Source organism: Mercenaria mercenaria, chromosome 17, assembly GCF_021730395.1.
Source record: "Mercenaria mercenaria strain notata chromosome 17, MADL_Memer_1, whole genome shotgun sequence".
In the NCBI taxonomy this organism is placed as follows: Eukaryota; Metazoa; Mollusca; class Bivalvia; order Venerida; family Veneridae; genus Mercenaria; species Mercenaria mercenaria.
In genome coordinates, this window is record NC_069377.1 from 71,433,710 (window position 1) to 71,453,818 (window position 20,109).

Below are 20,109 nucleotides of genomic sequence, written 5' to 3' on the forward strand. Positions count from 1 at the left end.
TTACTGGCCATAGGGAAAAATTGAGACCACTTTTCTGTGGTACAACATGCACGGTACATCCAAATTTAAGGTGTATTTTGATCTATCTCTACTGGGAAAGAGTTTCTCGTGGACTTATATTTTATAGATTTTTTTTTTTTTTTTTTTTTTTTTTTAGGGTTTATTTCACTTTGTTGTTACTATAAATATCTTCTTTTATGATAACTTTTTGTATAATCGGCAAAAAAAAAATTCCAAATGAAAACAACTGAACGTTTTTATATATGCAAATTTTAATCCAAGTGCTTTGTTATATTTTATTGTATATATAGTACAATATTGTTCATACATCATTGACAGGTATCAGTTCATTATGTTATACTGCAGAAGAGAAAATTAGGTGCCTTCCAGTAGGGGACTTTGTATTGCATGGCAATACTTCATTCACTTGTTTTTCTTTGTAGCTTTATAACCTAGTACACATCTAGTTTATCTTGTATGTGTTGTATGAGTAGTGTGAAAAACTAGCTCAAATTGAATAATTAGATGTAGGGCTACAGATTTTGAGGCAATAGTTGTATTATTCTCTAGGGAATGAAAAATACTAAACATTTTATATTATGTCTTTTATCCCAGCCGCCATAAATTAAATATAATTGTAGATCTGTATATGATAGGCTGATTCTCAAATTTCAAAGAGGAATATGTTGTTACCTCTTGTGAGATTTTAAATTTTAGTAATATTTCCTTTTCACAAAAATAGCATGTTGAAAAATGAACCACTTGAATAATGTGCATAGTTTTTGCATGATTCTTATTTGACTTTTGAATTTTATTTCTAAGGAATAATTCTTTTGTACATGTTCATTTGAAAGATTTTCTGCTTATATTGAAACTTCAAACATTTTATGTTACTACATTTGTGTAGCCCATATATCTCCATGTTTCCTGTTTGTAGTTATCTCTCTAGTTTTCATTTCCCTACCTGCATTAGACAATGATATATAAAGATAATAATTTATGATTGTTACATTGACAGACAGCTAATGATGCACGTCTGATGATGCAACACATAGATAAGAACCTTGGTAAGCCACTGCCAGAGAAAAGTTACGGAGGGAACTGTCTGGTATATGATCCGTCTAATGAAGATCCATGGCATAATTTTAAGGTATATATCAAATTATATTTAGTGCTTCTACTTTTTTACTGGCTACTCAATATATTTGAGTCAAAGTACATAATTATGTAATCAATTCATTATCAGTAAATAAATCTGATGGCTGTGCATGAAACATTATGTTTGATGCGCAAAATATTTGAAAAGATATAAGGTTAAATTTGAATTTGCTCAAAATTTTAAAAAAAGGGCTTTAGTTTTTAGCTCACCTGTCACATAGTGACAAGGTGAGCTTTTGTGATCACCCTTCGTCTGTCGTCAGTCCGTCTGTGCATCCGTGCGTCAACAATTTCTTGTCTGCACGATAGTGGTTTCATTTATGATTTTATTTTAACCAAACTTGCACACAACTTGTATCACCATAAGATCTCGGTTCCTTTCTTGAACTGGCCAGATCCCATTATGGGTTCCAGAGTTATGGCCCCTGAAAGGGCCGAAATTAGCTATTTTGACCTTGTCTGCACAATAGCAGCTTTATTTATGATTTGATTTTTACCAAACTGGCACACAACTTGTATCACCATAAGATCTTGGTTCCTTTCTTGAACTGGCCAGATTCCTTTATGCGTTCCAGAGTTATGGCCCCTGAAAGGGCCAAAATTAGCTATTTTGACCGTGTCTGCACAATAGCAGCTTCATTTATGATTTGAATTTAATCAAAACTTGTGTCACCATAAGATCTCAGTTCCTTTCTTGAACCGGCCAGATCCTGTAATGGGTTCTAGAGTTATTGCCCCTGAAAGGGCCAAAATTAGCTATTTTGACCTTGACTGCACAATGGCAGCTTCATTTATGATTTGATTTTAACCAAACTGGCACACAACTTGTATCACCATAAGATCTTGGTTCCTTTCTTGAACTGGCCAGATTCCTTTATGCGTTCCAGAGTTATGGCCCCTGAAAGGGCCAAAATTAGCTATTTTGACCGTGTCTGCACAATAGCAGCTTCATTTATGATTTGAATTTAATCAAAACTTGTGTCACCATAAGATCTCAGTTCCTTTCTTGAACCGGCCAGATCCTGTAATGGGTTCTAGAGTTATTGCCCCTGAAAGGGCCAAAATTAGCTATTTTGACCTTGTCTGCATAATAGCAGCTTCATTTATGATTTGATTTTAACCAAACTTGCACACAACTTGTATCACCACAAGATCTTGGTTCCTTCCTTGAACTGGCCAGATTGCATCATGGGTTCCAGAGTTATGGCCCCTTAAAGGTCCAAAATTGGCTATTTTGGCTTTTCCAGCCATATAGAGACTTCATTTATGGCTTTATTTGATACAAACATCCAAAATATCTTCAACAACAATAAATCTTGGATTCCATGACAAATCAGATCCAATCATAGGTTCCAGAGTTATCTTATATCTGATTACCTCCCCTGATTGTAATCAGTGTAATCAAAATGGATTTATATCAGTAAGTACTTATAGGACTTATTTGAAATTTCATTATTGTCATTAGTTGGACTGAGCCAATCAGGGTAGATAACTATGGACTGATTTTATGTCAAATTACCACCCTTTATTTCAAATTAAAATAGGTATATCTCCGTAACTAATGAAGATACTGATCTGAAATTTCATTTATGTCAACATATTTATTTGGCAGATCCTTCTTTTGTTCACTTACAATAATTATTTTTTTAATTACTTCCCTTTTACATTACTATAGATAGCTTATTTTTAGTAACTTTTTTATTATTGGCCGTAGGTAAAAACCGAGACCACTTTTCTGTGGTACAACATGGATGGTACCTTCAATTTTTAGGTGTATTTTGACGTATCTGTACCTTGTAAGAATTTTTTTTTCTTTTTGGTTAAATTTCTTCCCTTTGTTGTTCCTGTCCTTTGGACTTAGATATTTTTTCTGAGGACCTTCTTGTCCTCAAGTGCAGTGATAACAGGTGAGCGATATAGGGCCATCATGGCCCTCTTGTTGTATGTTCAGTTTTATGAAATCATTCTCAAATTGTTGGATTTTAAAAAGCATACATTTTATAAAAGTATAAAGGAAAGAGTGAAAAAAAATCAATGTCACCTGATTGATTCGGATACATGCATATGTACTGTATATTCTTCTGTTTCAGGATAAAATGGATGGATTTGTTCCGACACATTTCTTTGGTTGGTGGCTGAAGGTATGTTTTACAAATAGCTGAATATTTTGATTGAAAGACATTTATGTGTTATTTTTGTAAAACCTTTTTTTTTACAAAACTTGTATTAAACAGAATACTTAGTAAGTTAAGTGTAGAGAAGACCTGTTGTTATTTGCAATAAGTTCATTGTTGGGTTTAGAAAGAGAAGTTAAAATAATGTTCGGTCATTGTAGTGTAATCCTTTTCTGTAACAAAGTACTTCAAGTCTTACTATAAAAGCAGAAAATTTTGCAAGGGTTTAATTTTCGCTATATTCGCTAGGCTCTACATCTCGCAAAAATTGATCCTCGCGTAAATATTCACCTTTAGTATAATTCAAATTCAAGTAGTGACCATTTTTACAATTTCATGAATACTAAACCTTGCGACCATACTCAAAATTTCAAATTCGTGAAATTTTGACCCAGAGAAAATACGTGCTTTTACAGTATACTGGAAGCCTACATCAGGTTTTAAGTTATCAACTGCAATATATTATTGTTTCAGACGTTGATTATTCGTGACTGGTGGTTCTGTATGGTGATCAGTCTGATGTTTGAGGTGATGGAGTATACATTAGAACATCAGCTGCCGAACTTCAGCGAGTGCTGGTGGGATCATGTGAGTATTAACCCGGGCCTTGCTTTCCCTTGTCTGTCAAGTTTAGAATTATATTGATACTATTTGATTATATGAGAATGTGAACAAAGTTTGAAACCTGAGCAAGACTGAAGTTGAGCAAGATTGAAGCCATAGCATAAGCTAAATGACTTCATCACTGTCAAGGTTATAATTTGCATTTTGCAACCAGTGTCAAAACTCCATCATTTATATATTATATTATACCAGATTTATATAGTGCCAGGGCCCACGCTGTCGTTCGCCGCTCGAGCCATTTGGCGAATCTGCGATGAAAGTGGCGAAGAAAAATCGCGAGTGGCGAAAATGAAAAAAATTTCGTAATTTGGACCACCATTTTGTTTCAGACGTTCTAAATCGTAACCTCCGAGAAGTTATGTTAAAAAAAAATGTTGACTGGTTCCGATAATTTTACCTTAAAAATTAACTTATTTCGGGATAGTACTACCCAGTCTGCGTTTACTTTACATATAACAATGTGTAATAAACATCTTCACACGCGAGAAGATGCAATTTGCAATCAATTAGCAACCGATTATCGGGTTAAAATAATCGTTTTGTTTTGTTGTCATTGCGGCAGATTAAATGATTGATGCCTTTAATTTCCATGGATCAAATAATTAATAAATAAATCGGCAAAATAATGAATGGTTTAATGAATTTTTTAACGTTGTCGCCACCGTCAGTATCTTAGTCACAGGCACGGGTCCAGTGTATTTTTTGTTTAATATAAAAATCCTTTTTTTTTTTCAGACAAATATAGTTTTTATATGTTAGTCAAATGAAAAAAAAATGATGACAAAAAATCCGGTCACAATATCATACAGTGTTTTGGGGTATAGCGGATTTTAGGGTATAGAGGATAGATTGATAAATTTTATCTTTAGACTTGAATTATTGTATAAATTTTCATATCATTCTTTTACTGGTATGCAAACAGACATTCTGACATGCATTTTAAATATTTGCTTGTTGTGTTATTTTTCATATGCCATCAAATGTAAAATAAAGCTATCCCCTATAGACTAAATCAGTGTATATGTAAAAAACATCAGTGAATGAAAATTAAAAAAGCTGAATGTTTTTGAAAAGAGAATACATTATTATTCTAATTTATAGTAAAGAAATCTTGGAAAGTTTGTTAAGATGTGGATTTTAAACTAATAATCGAAAAAATGACCAAAGCTATCCAGTACACCCTAAATCAGCGCATATGTAAACTATGACTTGGAGAGAAAAAACATGTGAATTTCTATTAAAAGCTGAATGTTTTAAGAAGAATAGATGTTTTCTGTCTGATATACTGAAAAAAAAACTATTTTCATTTCTTTGAATTGGAATGCAGGAAAAATTAATTAGCTATCCGCTATACCCTAAAGCACTGTACACGACACTGTGACCAGATTTTTGTCATCATTTTTAGCTCACCTGTCACAAAGTGACAAGGTGAGCTTTTGTGATCGCGTGGCATCCGTCGTCCGTCCGTGCGTGCGTGCATTCGTGCATGCGTAAACTTTTGCTTGTGACCACTCTAGAGGTCACATTTTTCATGGGATCTTTATGAAAGTTGGTCAGAATGTTCATCTTGATGATATCTAGGTCAAGTTCGAAACTGGGTCACGTGCGGTCAAAAACTAGGTCAGTAGGTCTAAAAATAGAAAAACCTTGTGACCTCTCTAGAGGCCGTATTTTTCATGAGATCTTCATGAAAATTGGTCAGAATGTTCACGTTGATGATATCTAGTTCAAGTTCGAAACTGGGTCACGTGCCTTAAAAAACTAGGTCAGCAGTTCTAAAAATAGAAAAAAGTCCAAAGCTACTTTTAAGAAACTTTTAAAGATACATCTATTAACAGAAATGGAAAGAGATGAGAAATCTTTATATATATATTTTTAACTGGTTTTGTTTTAACATTTGTATGGTATTTTTATGAAATTAGTGTTTAGTATTTGTGTTATCATGTCAATTCATGTAGAAAGTTATTAGACTCTTAGTTTATGCATATGTTTGTATCATGGTGTCATTGATTTTGTAAGACCTATATAATATGCTTATGACACATACACCTAAATCTTTAAAGTCACTCATAAGATCATGACTTGTTAACACCTTCGTATTCAAAAAAGGAATACAGTTTTAAAATGGAATGTATTTACCACTCTATTATATGTAATATGACAACGTAAGATCATTATCTTATGATTTCATTATCACTTTTATACCATCATGTGACAGTTCTAAGTAGAGTAATTATTCACTTAAGATCTAAATGTGACAGCATGGACCCCGTTGGAAATAAGTTTTTGCATGTAAATGCCAAAGCTTTACGGGCAATCCAGTGCACTATCTTCTATTTGAAATTATATATACTGGTATTACAATTATCCAGAGGTGATATCGATATCTTTACATTTTTTGTTTCAGTAACTATATATTCAAAACAAGAATAACATCCTGTGATAAATTATAATCAATATTATATGATAGATGACTTTACTATTACAACTATGATATCTGTGAAATACTGTGATAATTTATTATGCTTTGTAATTTGTTTTGACATGAAGTGCACAAATAAAATTATATATTATTATTATTGATTCAGGACCATCATGGTCCTCTTTGTTTTTCCCATTTGACTAACATATAGAAAGCATATTTGTGTGAAAAAATGTTGTTGTTTTTTATATTAATCAAAAAAAAAAAAAAAAAAAAAAAAATACACTGGACCGTGTCTGTGATCTTAGTAAGTAATTAGTAAAGGTGTTTGCCAAGTTTTTTTAATGTCTTTAAAAGTTAGGAATGGATTTGAAATGTATCCTGTATCAGGGTAGATTTCTCGGAAGCACAGAGCACCAAAAACACAGCCCCCGGGCCATGCATTTACATAGTAGGCCCACAACAAAAAGAAGCTGTAATGGAAAAATATTTCAGACAGGTTAAACATCCAACAACATTTTAAAATACAAAACTTGCTTTAGAGGTATACCCACTTTCATTCAAAAGTCCCCCTATATAGCTAGAATATCACCATTTGCTTATGGGAAGTAACAAAAATTTTCAACGCGCCGCGGGAAGGGAAACCTCTCCAGCACCCTCCCTACCGTTCCCGAGAAAAAAGGTGGCTCCAACTTTTTTCAGCCCAGTGTGGGCCCTGAGTGCTCTTTTCATAAACACGTTCAAAGGTGCTTTACTTAGCGCAAACGCAGCCACTCGGGGCGACAAATTCATGCTCTTATTGTACCCCCCGACAACAAAGTTGTAAGGGGGGCATACTGGTTTCAGGTTGTCTGTCTGTCTGTCCGTCTGTCCGTAGACACAATCTTGTGCGCACCATCTCTCCTTATCCCCTTGACAGAATTTAATGAAACTTCACACAAGTGATCAGTACCAACAGTAGTTGTGCATGGGGCATGTTAGGTTGTTTTAGAAAAAAAAATTGCAGAGTTATGGGACTTTGTTTTTTTGTTACTATACTATATACATAGACACAATCTTGTGCGCACCATCTCTCCTCATCCCCTTGACACTATTTAATGAAACTTCACACAAGTGATCAGTACCAACAGAAGTTGTGCATGGGGCATGTTAGGTTCTTTTAGAAAAAAAATTTGCAGAGTTATGGGACTTTTTTTTTTTGTTACTATACTGTATACATGTACATAGACACAGTCTTGTGGGCACCATCTCTCCTCATCCCCTTGACACAATTTAATGAAACTTCACACAAGTGATCAGTACCAACAGTAGTTGTGCATGGGGCATGTTAGGTTCTTTCAGAAAAAAATTTGCAGAGTTATGGGACTTTGTTTTTTTTGTTACTATACTATATACCCGGTACATAGACACAATCTTGTGGGCACCATCTCTCCTCATCCCCTTGACACAATTTAATGAAACTTCACACAAGTGATCAGTAATAACAGTAGTTGTGCATTGGGCATGTTAGGTTCTTTCAGCGGCAAAAATTGCAGAGTTATGGGACTTCTGTTTCTTGTTAACATACTATGTACATACAGTCTGCATATGCAATCTTGTGCGTGCCTAATCTACCAAACCCTTGCACACAATTTAATGAAACTTCACACAAGTGATCAGTACCAACCCTAGTTGTGCATGGTACATGTTACATTCTTTTAGATAAATATTCTGCGTAGTTGGGACTTTGTTTTTTGTTACTATACTGTATACATACAGTCTATATACATACAGTCCACATAATTATGCAATCTTGTGTGCGTCAAATTGCAATATACTGTGTCAGTGCATGCGGGGGGTACATTCATCACCTTTAGTGATAGCTCTAGTTGCTACCGACAGAGCGATCTGACCAGAGGGACAGAGTGAGACAAAGCCCTCAGAACAGAGAGAGAGAGAGAAATCTTTTTAGATAATTAGGCCTGTCCAGCTATTTTAGCCTAGTCTGGTTCTTGAACGTGCCCTGTATATAACACTGATACACACGGAGCCTTATTTCAGTGTCACTGCTTCTAGTTTGCAATTATTCTTCGTTTAAATTTTCTAGGGGCACTTATAACTGTTGTATATACCACACCTTCTTCCTTTAATTTGTCTTACGAAACTACAGCTAGAAATAGATAGCATAAGTATTTTGTATACAGGACTAAGCATTTTTTCTTGTGAGAATACTGGGGCAAATTTGATGATCTAAAAGAAAATTTTTAGTAATAAATGTTTGTAATTTTCAAAATAAAAGACATATGAGGCCATGTGTATGTGTTTCAGTGGATTATGGATGCCATAGTATGTAATGGTCTAGGAATTTACCTAGGGATGAAAACGCTCAAGTATTTATCTATGAAGCCTTACCATTGGAGAGGAATGTGGAACATTCCAACTTACAGGTTGGTGACTAAACTTAGTAATATGTTGTCACAGGTTCGGGACTAGTTTTATCAGAGACTGTAAAGTCACTTATTTTATTTCATGCTGACCTGAATTTGTTAAATTTAAAAGAAAATAGTAAGAATCCAGATTTAATTCAATGGGTTGATGCTACTATGAAATACATGAAAATGAGTATCCCATGAGTGAAATTAGTACTGGAGGAAAAGCAAAGTATCAGCATTGTTTAATGTTGCATATGATCAGGAGTTGACTTGACCTACAAAGATCTTGTGCAACCTAAAAGATATCCTTCAATAGATACTTACTTGGGTTTTTATGCCCCCGGCATCTACTGATGCGGGAGGCATATAGTGATCGTCCTGTCCGTACATCAGTCCGTCCGTCCGTACGAGGTTAACCAAATGGGACTGTTTCGTCTAGCATCAATACCCCTTACTAGAATGACTTGATACTAATGCAGATGTAACCTATGAACATTCCTCTTCTTCAAACATCACTTGATCTCAGTTTGACCTTGACCTCATTTTGGACTTAGGTTGCTTTATAAGGGCCATCTCTTGGTTAACCAAATGGGACCGTTTCGTCTAGCGTCAATACCGCTTACCAGAATGAACTGATACAAAAACAGATGTAACCTGTGACCATTCCTCATCTTCAAACATGACCTGACCTCAGTTTGACCTTGACCTTGACCTCATTTTGGACTTGGGTTGCTTTATATGGGCCATCTCTTTGTTAACCAAATAGGACCGTGTCGTCTAGCGTCAATACCGCTTACAAGAATGAATTGATACTAATACAGATGAAACCTGTGACCATTCCTCATCTTCAAACATAACCTGACCTCAGTTTGACCTTGACCTCATTATGTCTCCCCCCTGTGGGGGAGACATTGTTTTTGCCCTGTCCGTCTGTCTGTCCATACATCACACTTCATTTCCGAGCAATAACTGGAGAACCATTTGACCTAGAACCTTCAAACTTCATAGGGTTGTAGGGCTGCTGGAGTAGACGACCCCTATTGTTTTTGAGGTCACTCTGTCAAAGGTCAAGGTCACAGGGGCCTGAACATTGAAAACCATTTCCGATCAATAACTAGAGAACCACTTGACCCAGAATGTTGAAACTTCATAGGATGATTGGTCATGAAGAGTACATGACCCCTATCGATTTTGGGGTCACTCCGTCAAAGATCAAGGTCACAGGGGCCTGAACATTGAAAACCATTTCATATCAATAACTAGAGAACCACTTGACCCAGAATGTTGAAACTTCATAAGGATGATTGATCATGAAGAGTAGATGACCCCTATCGATTTTGGGGTCACTCCGTCAAAGGTCAAGGTCACAGGGGCCTGAACATTGAAAACCATTCCCGATCAATAACTAGAGAACCACTTGACCCAGAATATTGAAACTTCATAGGATGATTGATCATAAAGAGTTGATGACTGCTATCGATTTTGGGGTCACTACGTCAAAGGTCAAGGTCACAGGGGCCTGAACATTGAAAACCATTTTCGATCAATAACTAGAGAACCAATTGACCCAGAATGTTGAAACTTCATAGGATGATTGTACATGCAAAGAAGATGACCGCTATCGATTTTGGGGTCACTCCATTAAAGGTCAAGGTCACAGGGGCCTGAACATTGAAAACCATTTCCAATCAGTAACTTGAGTACCACTTGACCCAGAATGTTGAAACTTCATAGGATGATTGTACATGCACAGTAGATGACCCCTATCGATTTTGGGGTCACTCCGTCAAAGTTCAAGGTCACAGAGGCCTGAACATTGAAAACCATTTCCGGTCAGTAACTTGAGAACCACTTGACCCAGAATGTTGAAACTTAATAGGATGATTGGTCATGCAGAGTAGATTACCCCTAACGATTTTGGGGTCGCTCTGTTTAAGGTCAAGGTCACAGGGGCCCGAACATTGAAAACTATTTCCGATCAATACCACTTGACTCAGAATGTTGAAACATCATAGGATGATTGGTCATGAAGAGTAGATGACCCCTAACGATTTTGGAGTCACTCTGTTAAAGGTCAAGGTCACAGGGGCCTGAACGTGGAAAACCATTTCCAATCAATAACTTGAGAACCTCTCGACCCAGAATGTTGAAACTTCATAGGATGATTGTTCATGCAGAGTAAATGACCCCTATTGTTTTTTGGGTCACTCTGTTAAAGGTCAAGGTCACAGGGGCCTGAACATTGATAACCAGTTCCGATCAATAAGTTGAGAACCTCTCGACCCAGAATGTTGAAACTTCATAGGATGATTGTTCATGCAGAGTAAATGACCCCTATTGTTTTTGGGGTCACTCTGTTAATGGTCAAGGTCGCAGGGGCCTGAACATTGATAACCAGTTCCAATCAATAACTTGAGAACCGCTTGACCCAGAATGTTGAAACTTCATAGGATGATTGAACATGCAGAGTAGATGACCCCTATTGATTTTGGGGTCAGTCTATTAAAGGTCAGGGTCACAAGGGCATGGTCGTGTAAAATCATTTTTTGGAAATAACTTGAGAACCACTTGACCAAGAATGTTGAAACTTAATAGGATGATTGGACATGCAGAGTAGATGACCCCTATTTATTTTGAGGTCACTTGATCAAAGGTCAAGGTCACAGGAGCCTGAACAGTGACTTAAGAACCACTAGGCCAAGAGTGTTGAAATTTAGCGGGATGACTGGACATGCCAAGTAGATGATCCCTATTGCATCCAACCATCAGTGTCTCTTTGACTTTCGCTCCTGACCCCAACTGACTTCTTGCCTATAGGACTTTGCATTGGGGGAGACATGCGCTTTTTTACAAAAGCAATTTCTAGTTTTGGACTTAGGTTGTTTTGTATCGACAAGGATGCCGGCATCAAGCGTTTATTGAACGCAGCTCCTTGTTTTTTTTTCTGTTGGTATAACCATGTAAGATACTGAATGCCAAGCAAAGGAGCTACTACTACAATTCTTATGCCTCACATCAAAAAAGTGAGGGTATATTGCTTTGCACATGTCCATCAGTCCAGTAGAGAGAACAGTCTCCACCTGAAAACTTGAGAATGAGGACCTTCAAACTTGGTAGCATGACTAGGCTTATGAAGTAAATGACCCCTATATTTTTGGGGTGAGTAGGTCAAAAGTCAAGGTCACAAGCCTAAAGCTTGAAAAAGGTTTCTGCCCAGTAACTTGAGAACCACTAGACCCAGGACCTTCAAACTTGGTAGTATAATTGGGCTTATGAAGTAGATAACCCCAAATATTTTTTGGGTCAGTAGATCAAAGGTCAAGGTCACAGGGACCTGAACCTTGAAAACAGTTTCCGACGATTAACTTGAGAACCATGCATCAGTAAAACTGTAAATAACTAGAAAACTGTTTAAGCTCCTTGTACAATATTTGGAAGATATAATATGACATTGTGCAAATTATAATAGGAAAGTAATTGAATGTTTCAAGAACACTTTGAAGGTTGTTTGGTATATTTCAGGGGTAAGATGAAGCGTGTTGCCTTACAGTTTACACCATACAGTTGGACAGATTTCAACTGGAAACCCACATCTAGCCTTATAAGATGGTTTGCAACCTTGGGAATTTTTGTTATTGTAAGTGAATATTTTATATGCATTTGTAAATGTAATTTTATCGAATTTCATTCGCTCAAAAGTGAGGGGACCAGCAAATTTTGTTCAAGTTACCAGTAGGTCAAGCCGTGAAACTTTGAACACTTGTTTATCATCATGATATCAGTATTTTGCTGAATTATGGCCCTTTTTGGACTTTGAAATTGGTTCAGTTTTTGTACAAGTCCACGTTATGTCAAAACTATTTGACATATGAGTTGAAACTTAGACCACTTGTTTACCATCATAGTCTACATATGTAGGCAAGACTACATAACTAGGATAAAGACTTTAGCTCAGTTATGGCCCTTTTTTAGCTTGACTATTCAAAGAATAGTCTGGCTATTCTAATCACCCTGGCATCGGCGTCACACCTTGATTAAGGTTTTGCATGCAAGAACATATGGCTATCATTTAAAGGCATCTAGCTTTGAGACTTATTTTTTCTTTTTCTAGGTGACTTACTAACCTCATTAGGTCAGATCCCATAACTCTGACATGTATTTTGGCCAAATTTTGCCCCTTCTTGGTTAAGTTTAACATGCAGGTTACTATCTCCAAAACTAATGCAGATATTGAATTGAAACTTCACATGTGTCTTCGGGGCTATAAATCTAAGTGATAGCATGAAGTCCCATAACTCTGACATGCATTTTGGCCAAATTATGCCCCCTTTTGGACTTGGAACATCCTGGTAAAAGTTTTACATGCAAGAAACTAATGCAGATACTGGATTGAAACTCTAGAGATATTTTAATATTTAGGGTAATATTCCTGCTTTGTGGACAACAATTCGAATAGTCAAGCATTGGCTGTCTTACGGACAGCTGTTGTTTGACATAGAAATTAGTTAAGTTTCGCATACCATTCCATGTTTTGTCTAAACTGTTTGATATATGGCTTTGAAACTTTGAACACTTACCATCATGGTCACACATTGACATATAATGCAAGGCTTATCCAGTTCCACAAATACAGGTATATTGTTTGTCTTATCCATTTTTCTTCTTTTGTCTGAAAATCTCTGTATATTTTGACACCATACTTCCATCAATCTTTCGAATAGTCGAGCGTGTTGTCAACAGACAGCTCTTGTTTTAAACTCTTCTATTATTACTTACAATGTTGAAACTGAACCTTCTTGATAATGAAATAATTTAGAAATCCCTCAAAGATCAGAGCATAATTCCTGTTAAATCTGTACAAGATAATTGATTTAATAAAGGGAGGTAATTATATCTAACAGTAAAAAGTAGGAAATAAAAAGTGCTTCAAAATGATATTGTCGAAATTTCATTTTTGATGTAAAGATGAATCAGTATATCTAGGGAAAAGTTATAGAGTTAAAAAATGGTTTAAAAAGTAATAGCTTCAATTTTTATAAACCATTTTATTCATTCTTCTAGAAAACACTAAGTCTTGATAGAAATATCAAGAAGCAATACTTTGGCACAAGATTTTAGTACAAACTTGCATTTAAGTTTGTGCAACCTGATTAAGAATTTAATGCAAGCTTGTCATGAAAGCCTTTGTAAGATAGCCAAAAAGCTTTGCAAGCTTTCACAAGCTTGCTGCAATGATCCAAATACCTGTAACAACCTTGCTAATTGAATTTACCTTGCAATTATGGTTTTTGGACACAGTCCTCACATGACAATAAGACTTCTCAGTGACCATAATTTTTGTGCATTTTTCTGCACTTAAAAAGTACATTGTATCAAAATTCTTGAAAATGCCTTTTCAGTTTGGTGCAAGATTCTGTCAAAAATTTCCTTTTCAAGTTCATCTACACCAACATTGAAGACTAGTCTAGTTCTGTTTACCTTAAGGAGGTAGGTTACCTTGTTACAAGGGTAAATTCAAATAAGTTGAACCGCAGCACATTTTTGTATTTCGTGTAATATGAAGTTTTAACTGCTACAATCTCAATTTCGTTTGTCTCTGTCCCTTCAAGTTCAATTTCTATCCAGGTTTGAAGAACATGACCCTCCAAAGGTATTTCATATTGAAAGAAGAAGGAAAATACGGATATTTAACACTTTTCAGTTTATTTTAGTTTCACTGATATCCGTAGAAGTCTGCATAATTGATAATTTTACTAGTATGCACGTTATCTTTCTAATAAAAACTTAAAATGTATATGTCGCGGGGCTCGTGTTTCCATGGTAACGCATTTTCTCTCATTTTTAAACAACTATGTATAAAAATAGGGGTTTTCGACGGCTTCAGTGCCATTCTATTAATGACCAACATGGAATATTTGGGCAATATCATTAGCAAAATACCAAGCACTTTACATAGTACCCTATTTTTCTTAAAGTTTAAAGTAACCATGGCAACAGAGATGTTTAAAATAGCTTATATCTTGATTTTTGTCGTAGTTTCTTATAAAAAATATTGAATAAGATTATCTGTCTAGTTAATGTAGCTATAAAACATATTATTTCTAACGTAAGTTATATTTTCGTGTTATTTGCATTTATTCGAACAAATTTCACAGCTTAGAATACTTACAGCAGTACCCCTCGTCTGGCATTTTTCATGGAAAAATCGTTCAGCATGCTGCTATTATTCTCATGGATATTGTTGAAATGAAAATAAAAAGCCGAAGCAGTGTTTCTTAAATAGACCAGTGTCAACGCTTTTGAATTTTACATTTAGATACATAGGTCACGGGCTTCGTTTCCATGGTAACATCAATTCAATTCAAGAAACCACATTTTTTCTACCGAAATTTGAACAATATTAGGTCTTAGTTTTAGTATATAAGTAACAAATTATCAACGGAACCTGAAAAATTGGTATTACAAATCAAACTGCTACATTTTTTATTTGAAAATGGCCGTAACAAGTAACCTTTCACCCAACTATATTCCAAATAACATTGGTTACCATCATCCATTTTCTTACATTCCGCATAACATTTCAATATAACTACATAAAAGAAGCAAAATATTGATTTTTATTCAGAGCAAAAGACTCATAAAAATATATCAGCAAATTATGGTTATTTGAAAATAGTTAAAATTTAAAAAAATGCACAGAATTACGTACTTTCAAGATAAAAACTATTAATTTTGCGCGGTAACTGACACGTAACGTCATGACGTCAGTGACGTCATTTTAAGGCAACATTGTTTTGAAGCGTTTCTGCGGCAATTTATTCATTATTTTTGAATTATTAAACCATAAAGCATCAGATCGAAGACAGGTTCATGATTTGTTTTCAGAAGAATGAATATACAAACACATTTAGTTTGTCGTAAACGTCGTCGTAAATCGTCACGTTAGCTTCCGGTTGGACATGCGCACATACAAATATGAAGGTAACCTACCTCCTTAAGTGACATTGGAAACAGCTTAATATTGACCAAAGACTTTCCAGGCAGGTTCCTGTAATTTTGATATAAATACTTGATAATGTCAAACTGTGCAGTTTTATTTAACATTTCAGTTTCTACTAGCAGAGCTAAACACATTTTACCTGAAGTTTGTGCTGTGGATCCCTCCTGAACATTATCTCAACCTTACCCGCCTTGTCTTCATTTTATTTATGGGTGCAGCTGCACTAAGAGAAACGTTCCAATACCTGGATGATCCGTAAGTTGCTCATTACAGTATTTTGTGTTTGCTTAACTGACTTAGATTTATCAGTTTATATAGATTATACCAAACATTAAAACGACAGAGATGTTAATGCCAGTGATACAAAATTACAAACCTACTTGCCTCGGACAGGCCATAATAGAGGTGTATCTATTTTATATACACTTCTTTTTAGCAAGTGCTTTAAAATTTGATGTACATTTATGAATATTTCAGAGAACCAAACAAGTTTGGTAGACAGTCATGGATGATGTTAGCCATTGTGATCACAGAACTGCTTGTAACTGTCAAGTTTGATTATGACACCATCACTAAACCTCTTCCTAAACCTATAGCTTATTTCTGGATCTTAGGATTCTTAGGTATGTACACACATAATGACCAACATAGGATTTGTTAAACTTATAAATTATTTATTTTTATAAAGGATTACTTATGCTTTGTAAACAAGTTAACCTTTTTATTTATTCCTCCATTGGCTTATATGCTCACATATATGCAAACTTTTGACTAGTGTGGAAACAGTCTGTAGCGAAGGAAAAGAATATAAATTATCTTGCCTTTGCTTATGATTTGTTGGGAAGATGCAATTTGTATCAAAATGACTAGCATAAGATAATTAAAACAAATGGTGAAACATTTTCCAAACCCAATTTGTAAAGAAGTTAAACTATTGTACCTATAAACCATTCGCTATTTCTAAGCAAGTAAAACTTGTCTTACTGTTTTTAGCATGAAGTGCTCGGGGATGAGCTTTTGTGATCAAGCACAGTCTGTCATGTGTTGTCTGTCCATCTATTTGTTCTGTCATCCAACCACACTTTTTCTTAAACAACATTTCCAAAATTGATTGGTGGAAGTTGATGAAGCTTGGCCAGAATGTTCATTGGATAGTCCTCTACCAAATGTGTTCAAAGAATTTCTTTCCATGCAGAATTCTGGTTGCCATGGCAACAAAAAGGAAAAACATTAAAAATCTTCCTTTGCCAATTTCATTCAAATGCCCCTTGAGTCAATATTGGCCCCGCCTTGGGCTTCACTTGTTTTACTTACACTAAAAAAAAACAACTTTAAAAATCCCCTTTTCTATAACTGCAAGATCCAGAGTCAAAATATCAGGTATGTAGCATTGTCCAGTGGTCCTTTCTCAAGTTCATTCAAATAATGTCCAAAAAGTATAAATCCTCTTCTTAAAGATAATTTTTTTAAAATTTACAATTTTACTGTAAATCCATCAAATGTTAAATATCCAATTCAGTAATATACGCCCCTCTGAAAGATAGGACGTATTATGACCCTTTGCGGGCTGGCAGGCAGTGTCCACAAACTTTGTTTGGGGCATTTTTTCTTCACACATGGAGGGATTTTAATGTAACTTGGCACAAATGTTCACCACCAGGAGACGGAGTGTCATGCGCAAGAACCAGGTCCCAAGGTCTATGGTCAAGGTCACACTAAGAGGTCAAAGGTCAAATTCAAGAATGACTGTCCAGAGCATTTCTTCTTCATGCATGGAGGGATTTTGATGTAACTTGGCACAATTGTTTACAATCATGAGACATCACCTGACATCAGTTTGACCTTGACCTCATTTTGGACTTAGGTTGCTTTTTATGGGCCATCTCTTGGTTAACCAAATGGGACCGTTTCGTCTAGCATCAATACGGCTTACAAGAATGAATTTATACTAATACAGATGTAACCTGTGACCATTCCTCATCTTCAAACATCACCTGACCTCAGTTTGACCTTGACCTCGTTTTGGACTTAGATTGCTTTGTATCGACAAGGATGCCACCGGGGGCATCAAGCGTTTATTGAACGCAGCTCCTTGTTTTGTTTTTTTTTCCAGAATTATCTAAGTTCCACCAAAGTAACAGGCAGAAAACATATGAATAGTGTTACTTAATTTGTGCATTATTTGGCCCCCTGTTTATGTCATTGGCATGGTTGGAGAAAAATAATTTTCAATTAATCTTTTTTCAGTACACATCAGATGTAGCAAATATTGTCAAAAGTATACAATAAAATAGTCTAACCACACCAAAAGTTTTGTTTTTTTTTTAGCTCACCTGTCACAAAGTGACAAGGTGAGCTTTTGTGATCGCGCGGTGTCCGTCATCCGTCCGTGCGTGCGTCCGTAAACTTTTGCTTGTGACCACTCTAGAGGTCACATTTTTCATGGGATCTTTATGAAAGTTGGTCAGAATGTTCACCTTGATGATATCTAGGTCAAGTTCGAAACTGGGTCACGTGCCGTCAAAAACTAGGTCAGTAGGTCTAAAAATAGAAAAACCTTGTGACCTCTCTAGAGGCCATAATTTTCAATGGATCTTCATGAAAGTTGGTCAGAATGTTCATCTTGATGATATCTAGGTCAAGTTCGAAACTCGGTCATGTGCGGTCAAAATCTAGGTCAGTAGGTCTAAAAATAGAAAAACTTTGTGACCTCTCTAGAGGCCATATATTTCAAAAGATCTTCATGAAAGTTGGTCAGAACGTTCACCTTGATGATATCTAGGTCAAGTTCGAAACTGGGTCACATGCCTTCAAAAACTAGGTCAGTAGGTCAAATAATAGAAAAACCTTGTGACCTCTCTAAAGGCCATATTTTTCATGGGATCTGTGTGAAAGTTGGTCTGAATGTTCATCTTGATGATATCTAGGTCAAGTTCGAAACTGGGTCACGTGCGGTCAAAAACTAGGTCAGTAGGTCTAAAAATAGAAAAACCTTGTGACCTCTCTAGAGGCCATATATTTCAAAAGATCTTCATGAAAGTTGGTCAGAACGTTCACCTTGATGATATCTAAGTCAAGTTCGAAAGTGGGTCACATGCCATCAAAAACTAGGTCAGTAGGTCAAATAATAGAAAAACCTTGTGACCTAACTAGAGGCCATATTTTCCATGGGATCTGTATGAAAGTTGGTCTGAATGTTCATCTTGATAATATCTAGGTCAAGTTTGAAACTGGGTCACGTGCCGTCAAAAACTAGGTCAGTAGGTCAAATAATAGAAAAACCTTGTGGCCTCTCTAAAGGCCATATTTTTCAATGGATCTTCATGAAAGTTGGTCTGAATGTTCATCTTGATGATATCTAGGTCAAATTCGAAACAGGATCATGTGCGGTCAAAAACTAAGTCAGTAGGTCTAAAAATAGAAAAACCTTGTGACTTCTCTAGAGGCCATACTTGTGAATGGATCTCCATAAAAATTGGTCAGAATGTTCACCTTGATGATATCTAAATCAAATTCAAAAGTGGGTCAGGTGCCATCAAAAAGTAGGTCAGTAGGTCAAATAATGAAAAAACGCTGTGACCTCTCTAGAGGCCATATTTTTCATGGGATCTGTATGAAAGTTGGTCTGAATGTTTATCTTGATGATATCTAGGTCAAGTCTGAAACTGGGTCAACTGCGATCAAAAACTAGGTCAGTAGGTCTTGAAATAGAAAAACCTTGTGACCTCTCTAGAGGCCATACCCTTGAATGGATCTTCATGAAAATTGGTCAGAATGTTCACCTTGATGATATCTAGGTCAAGTTTGAAACTGGGTCACGTGCCTTAAAAAACTAGGTTAATAGGTCAAATAATAGAAAAACCTTGTGACCTCTCTAGAGACCATATTTTACAATGGATCTTCATGAAAATTGGTCAGAATTTTTATCTTTATAATATCTAGGTCAAGTTCAAAACTGGGTCACATGAGCTCAAAAACTAGGTCACTATGTCAAATAATAGAAAAAACGACGTCATACTCAAAACTGGATCATGTGGGAAGAGGTGAGCGATTCAGGACCATCATGGTACTTTTGTTTTAAATCACTTCTTGGGTTGTTTACGCGACTGACCAATTAGAATTGACAAAACATTATCTTATTCCCAGGTATGTGATTACCTTTTTCCCAGTAAATTCCCTGTACTTGATTGAATTGGTGGTCTCTGACCTAATATAGGAAAAAAATGTGTGTGTAAAACCTCAGTGTCTAAAGTTTAGATATTTGGCATGTTGCTTCAAGTAGTGGTACACTACCAGGAATTAACCTGTACCCATTGGAGT

At 35.8% G+C, this 20,109-nt stretch overlaps 1 protein-coding gene across 1 annotated transcript in view; it reads left to right on the forward strand.

The window, feature by feature from the left end:
• LOC123537226 (phosphatidylserine synthase 2-like) overlaps positions 1 to 20,109 on the forward strand; it is a 65,252-nt gene that overhangs the window by 33,591 nt on the left and 11,552 nt on the right. Inside the window, exons 6-12 of the mRNA XM_045320867.2 lie at positions 1,019 to 1,150; positions 3,249 to 3,299; positions 3,807 to 3,920; positions 8,686 to 8,804; positions 12,312 to 12,426; positions 15,899 to 16,044; positions 16,267 to 16,412. Of these exons, the coding sequence (XP_045176802.2) occupies positions 1,019 to 1,150; positions 3,249 to 3,299; positions 3,807 to 3,920; positions 8,686 to 8,804; positions 12,312 to 12,426; positions 15,899 to 16,044; positions 16,267 to 16,412 (823 nt within the window). The remainder of the gene's footprint in view (positions 1 to 1,018; positions 1,151 to 3,248; positions 3,300 to 3,806; positions 3,921 to 8,685; positions 8,805 to 12,311; positions 12,427 to 15,898; positions 16,045 to 16,266; positions 16,413 to 20,109) is intronic.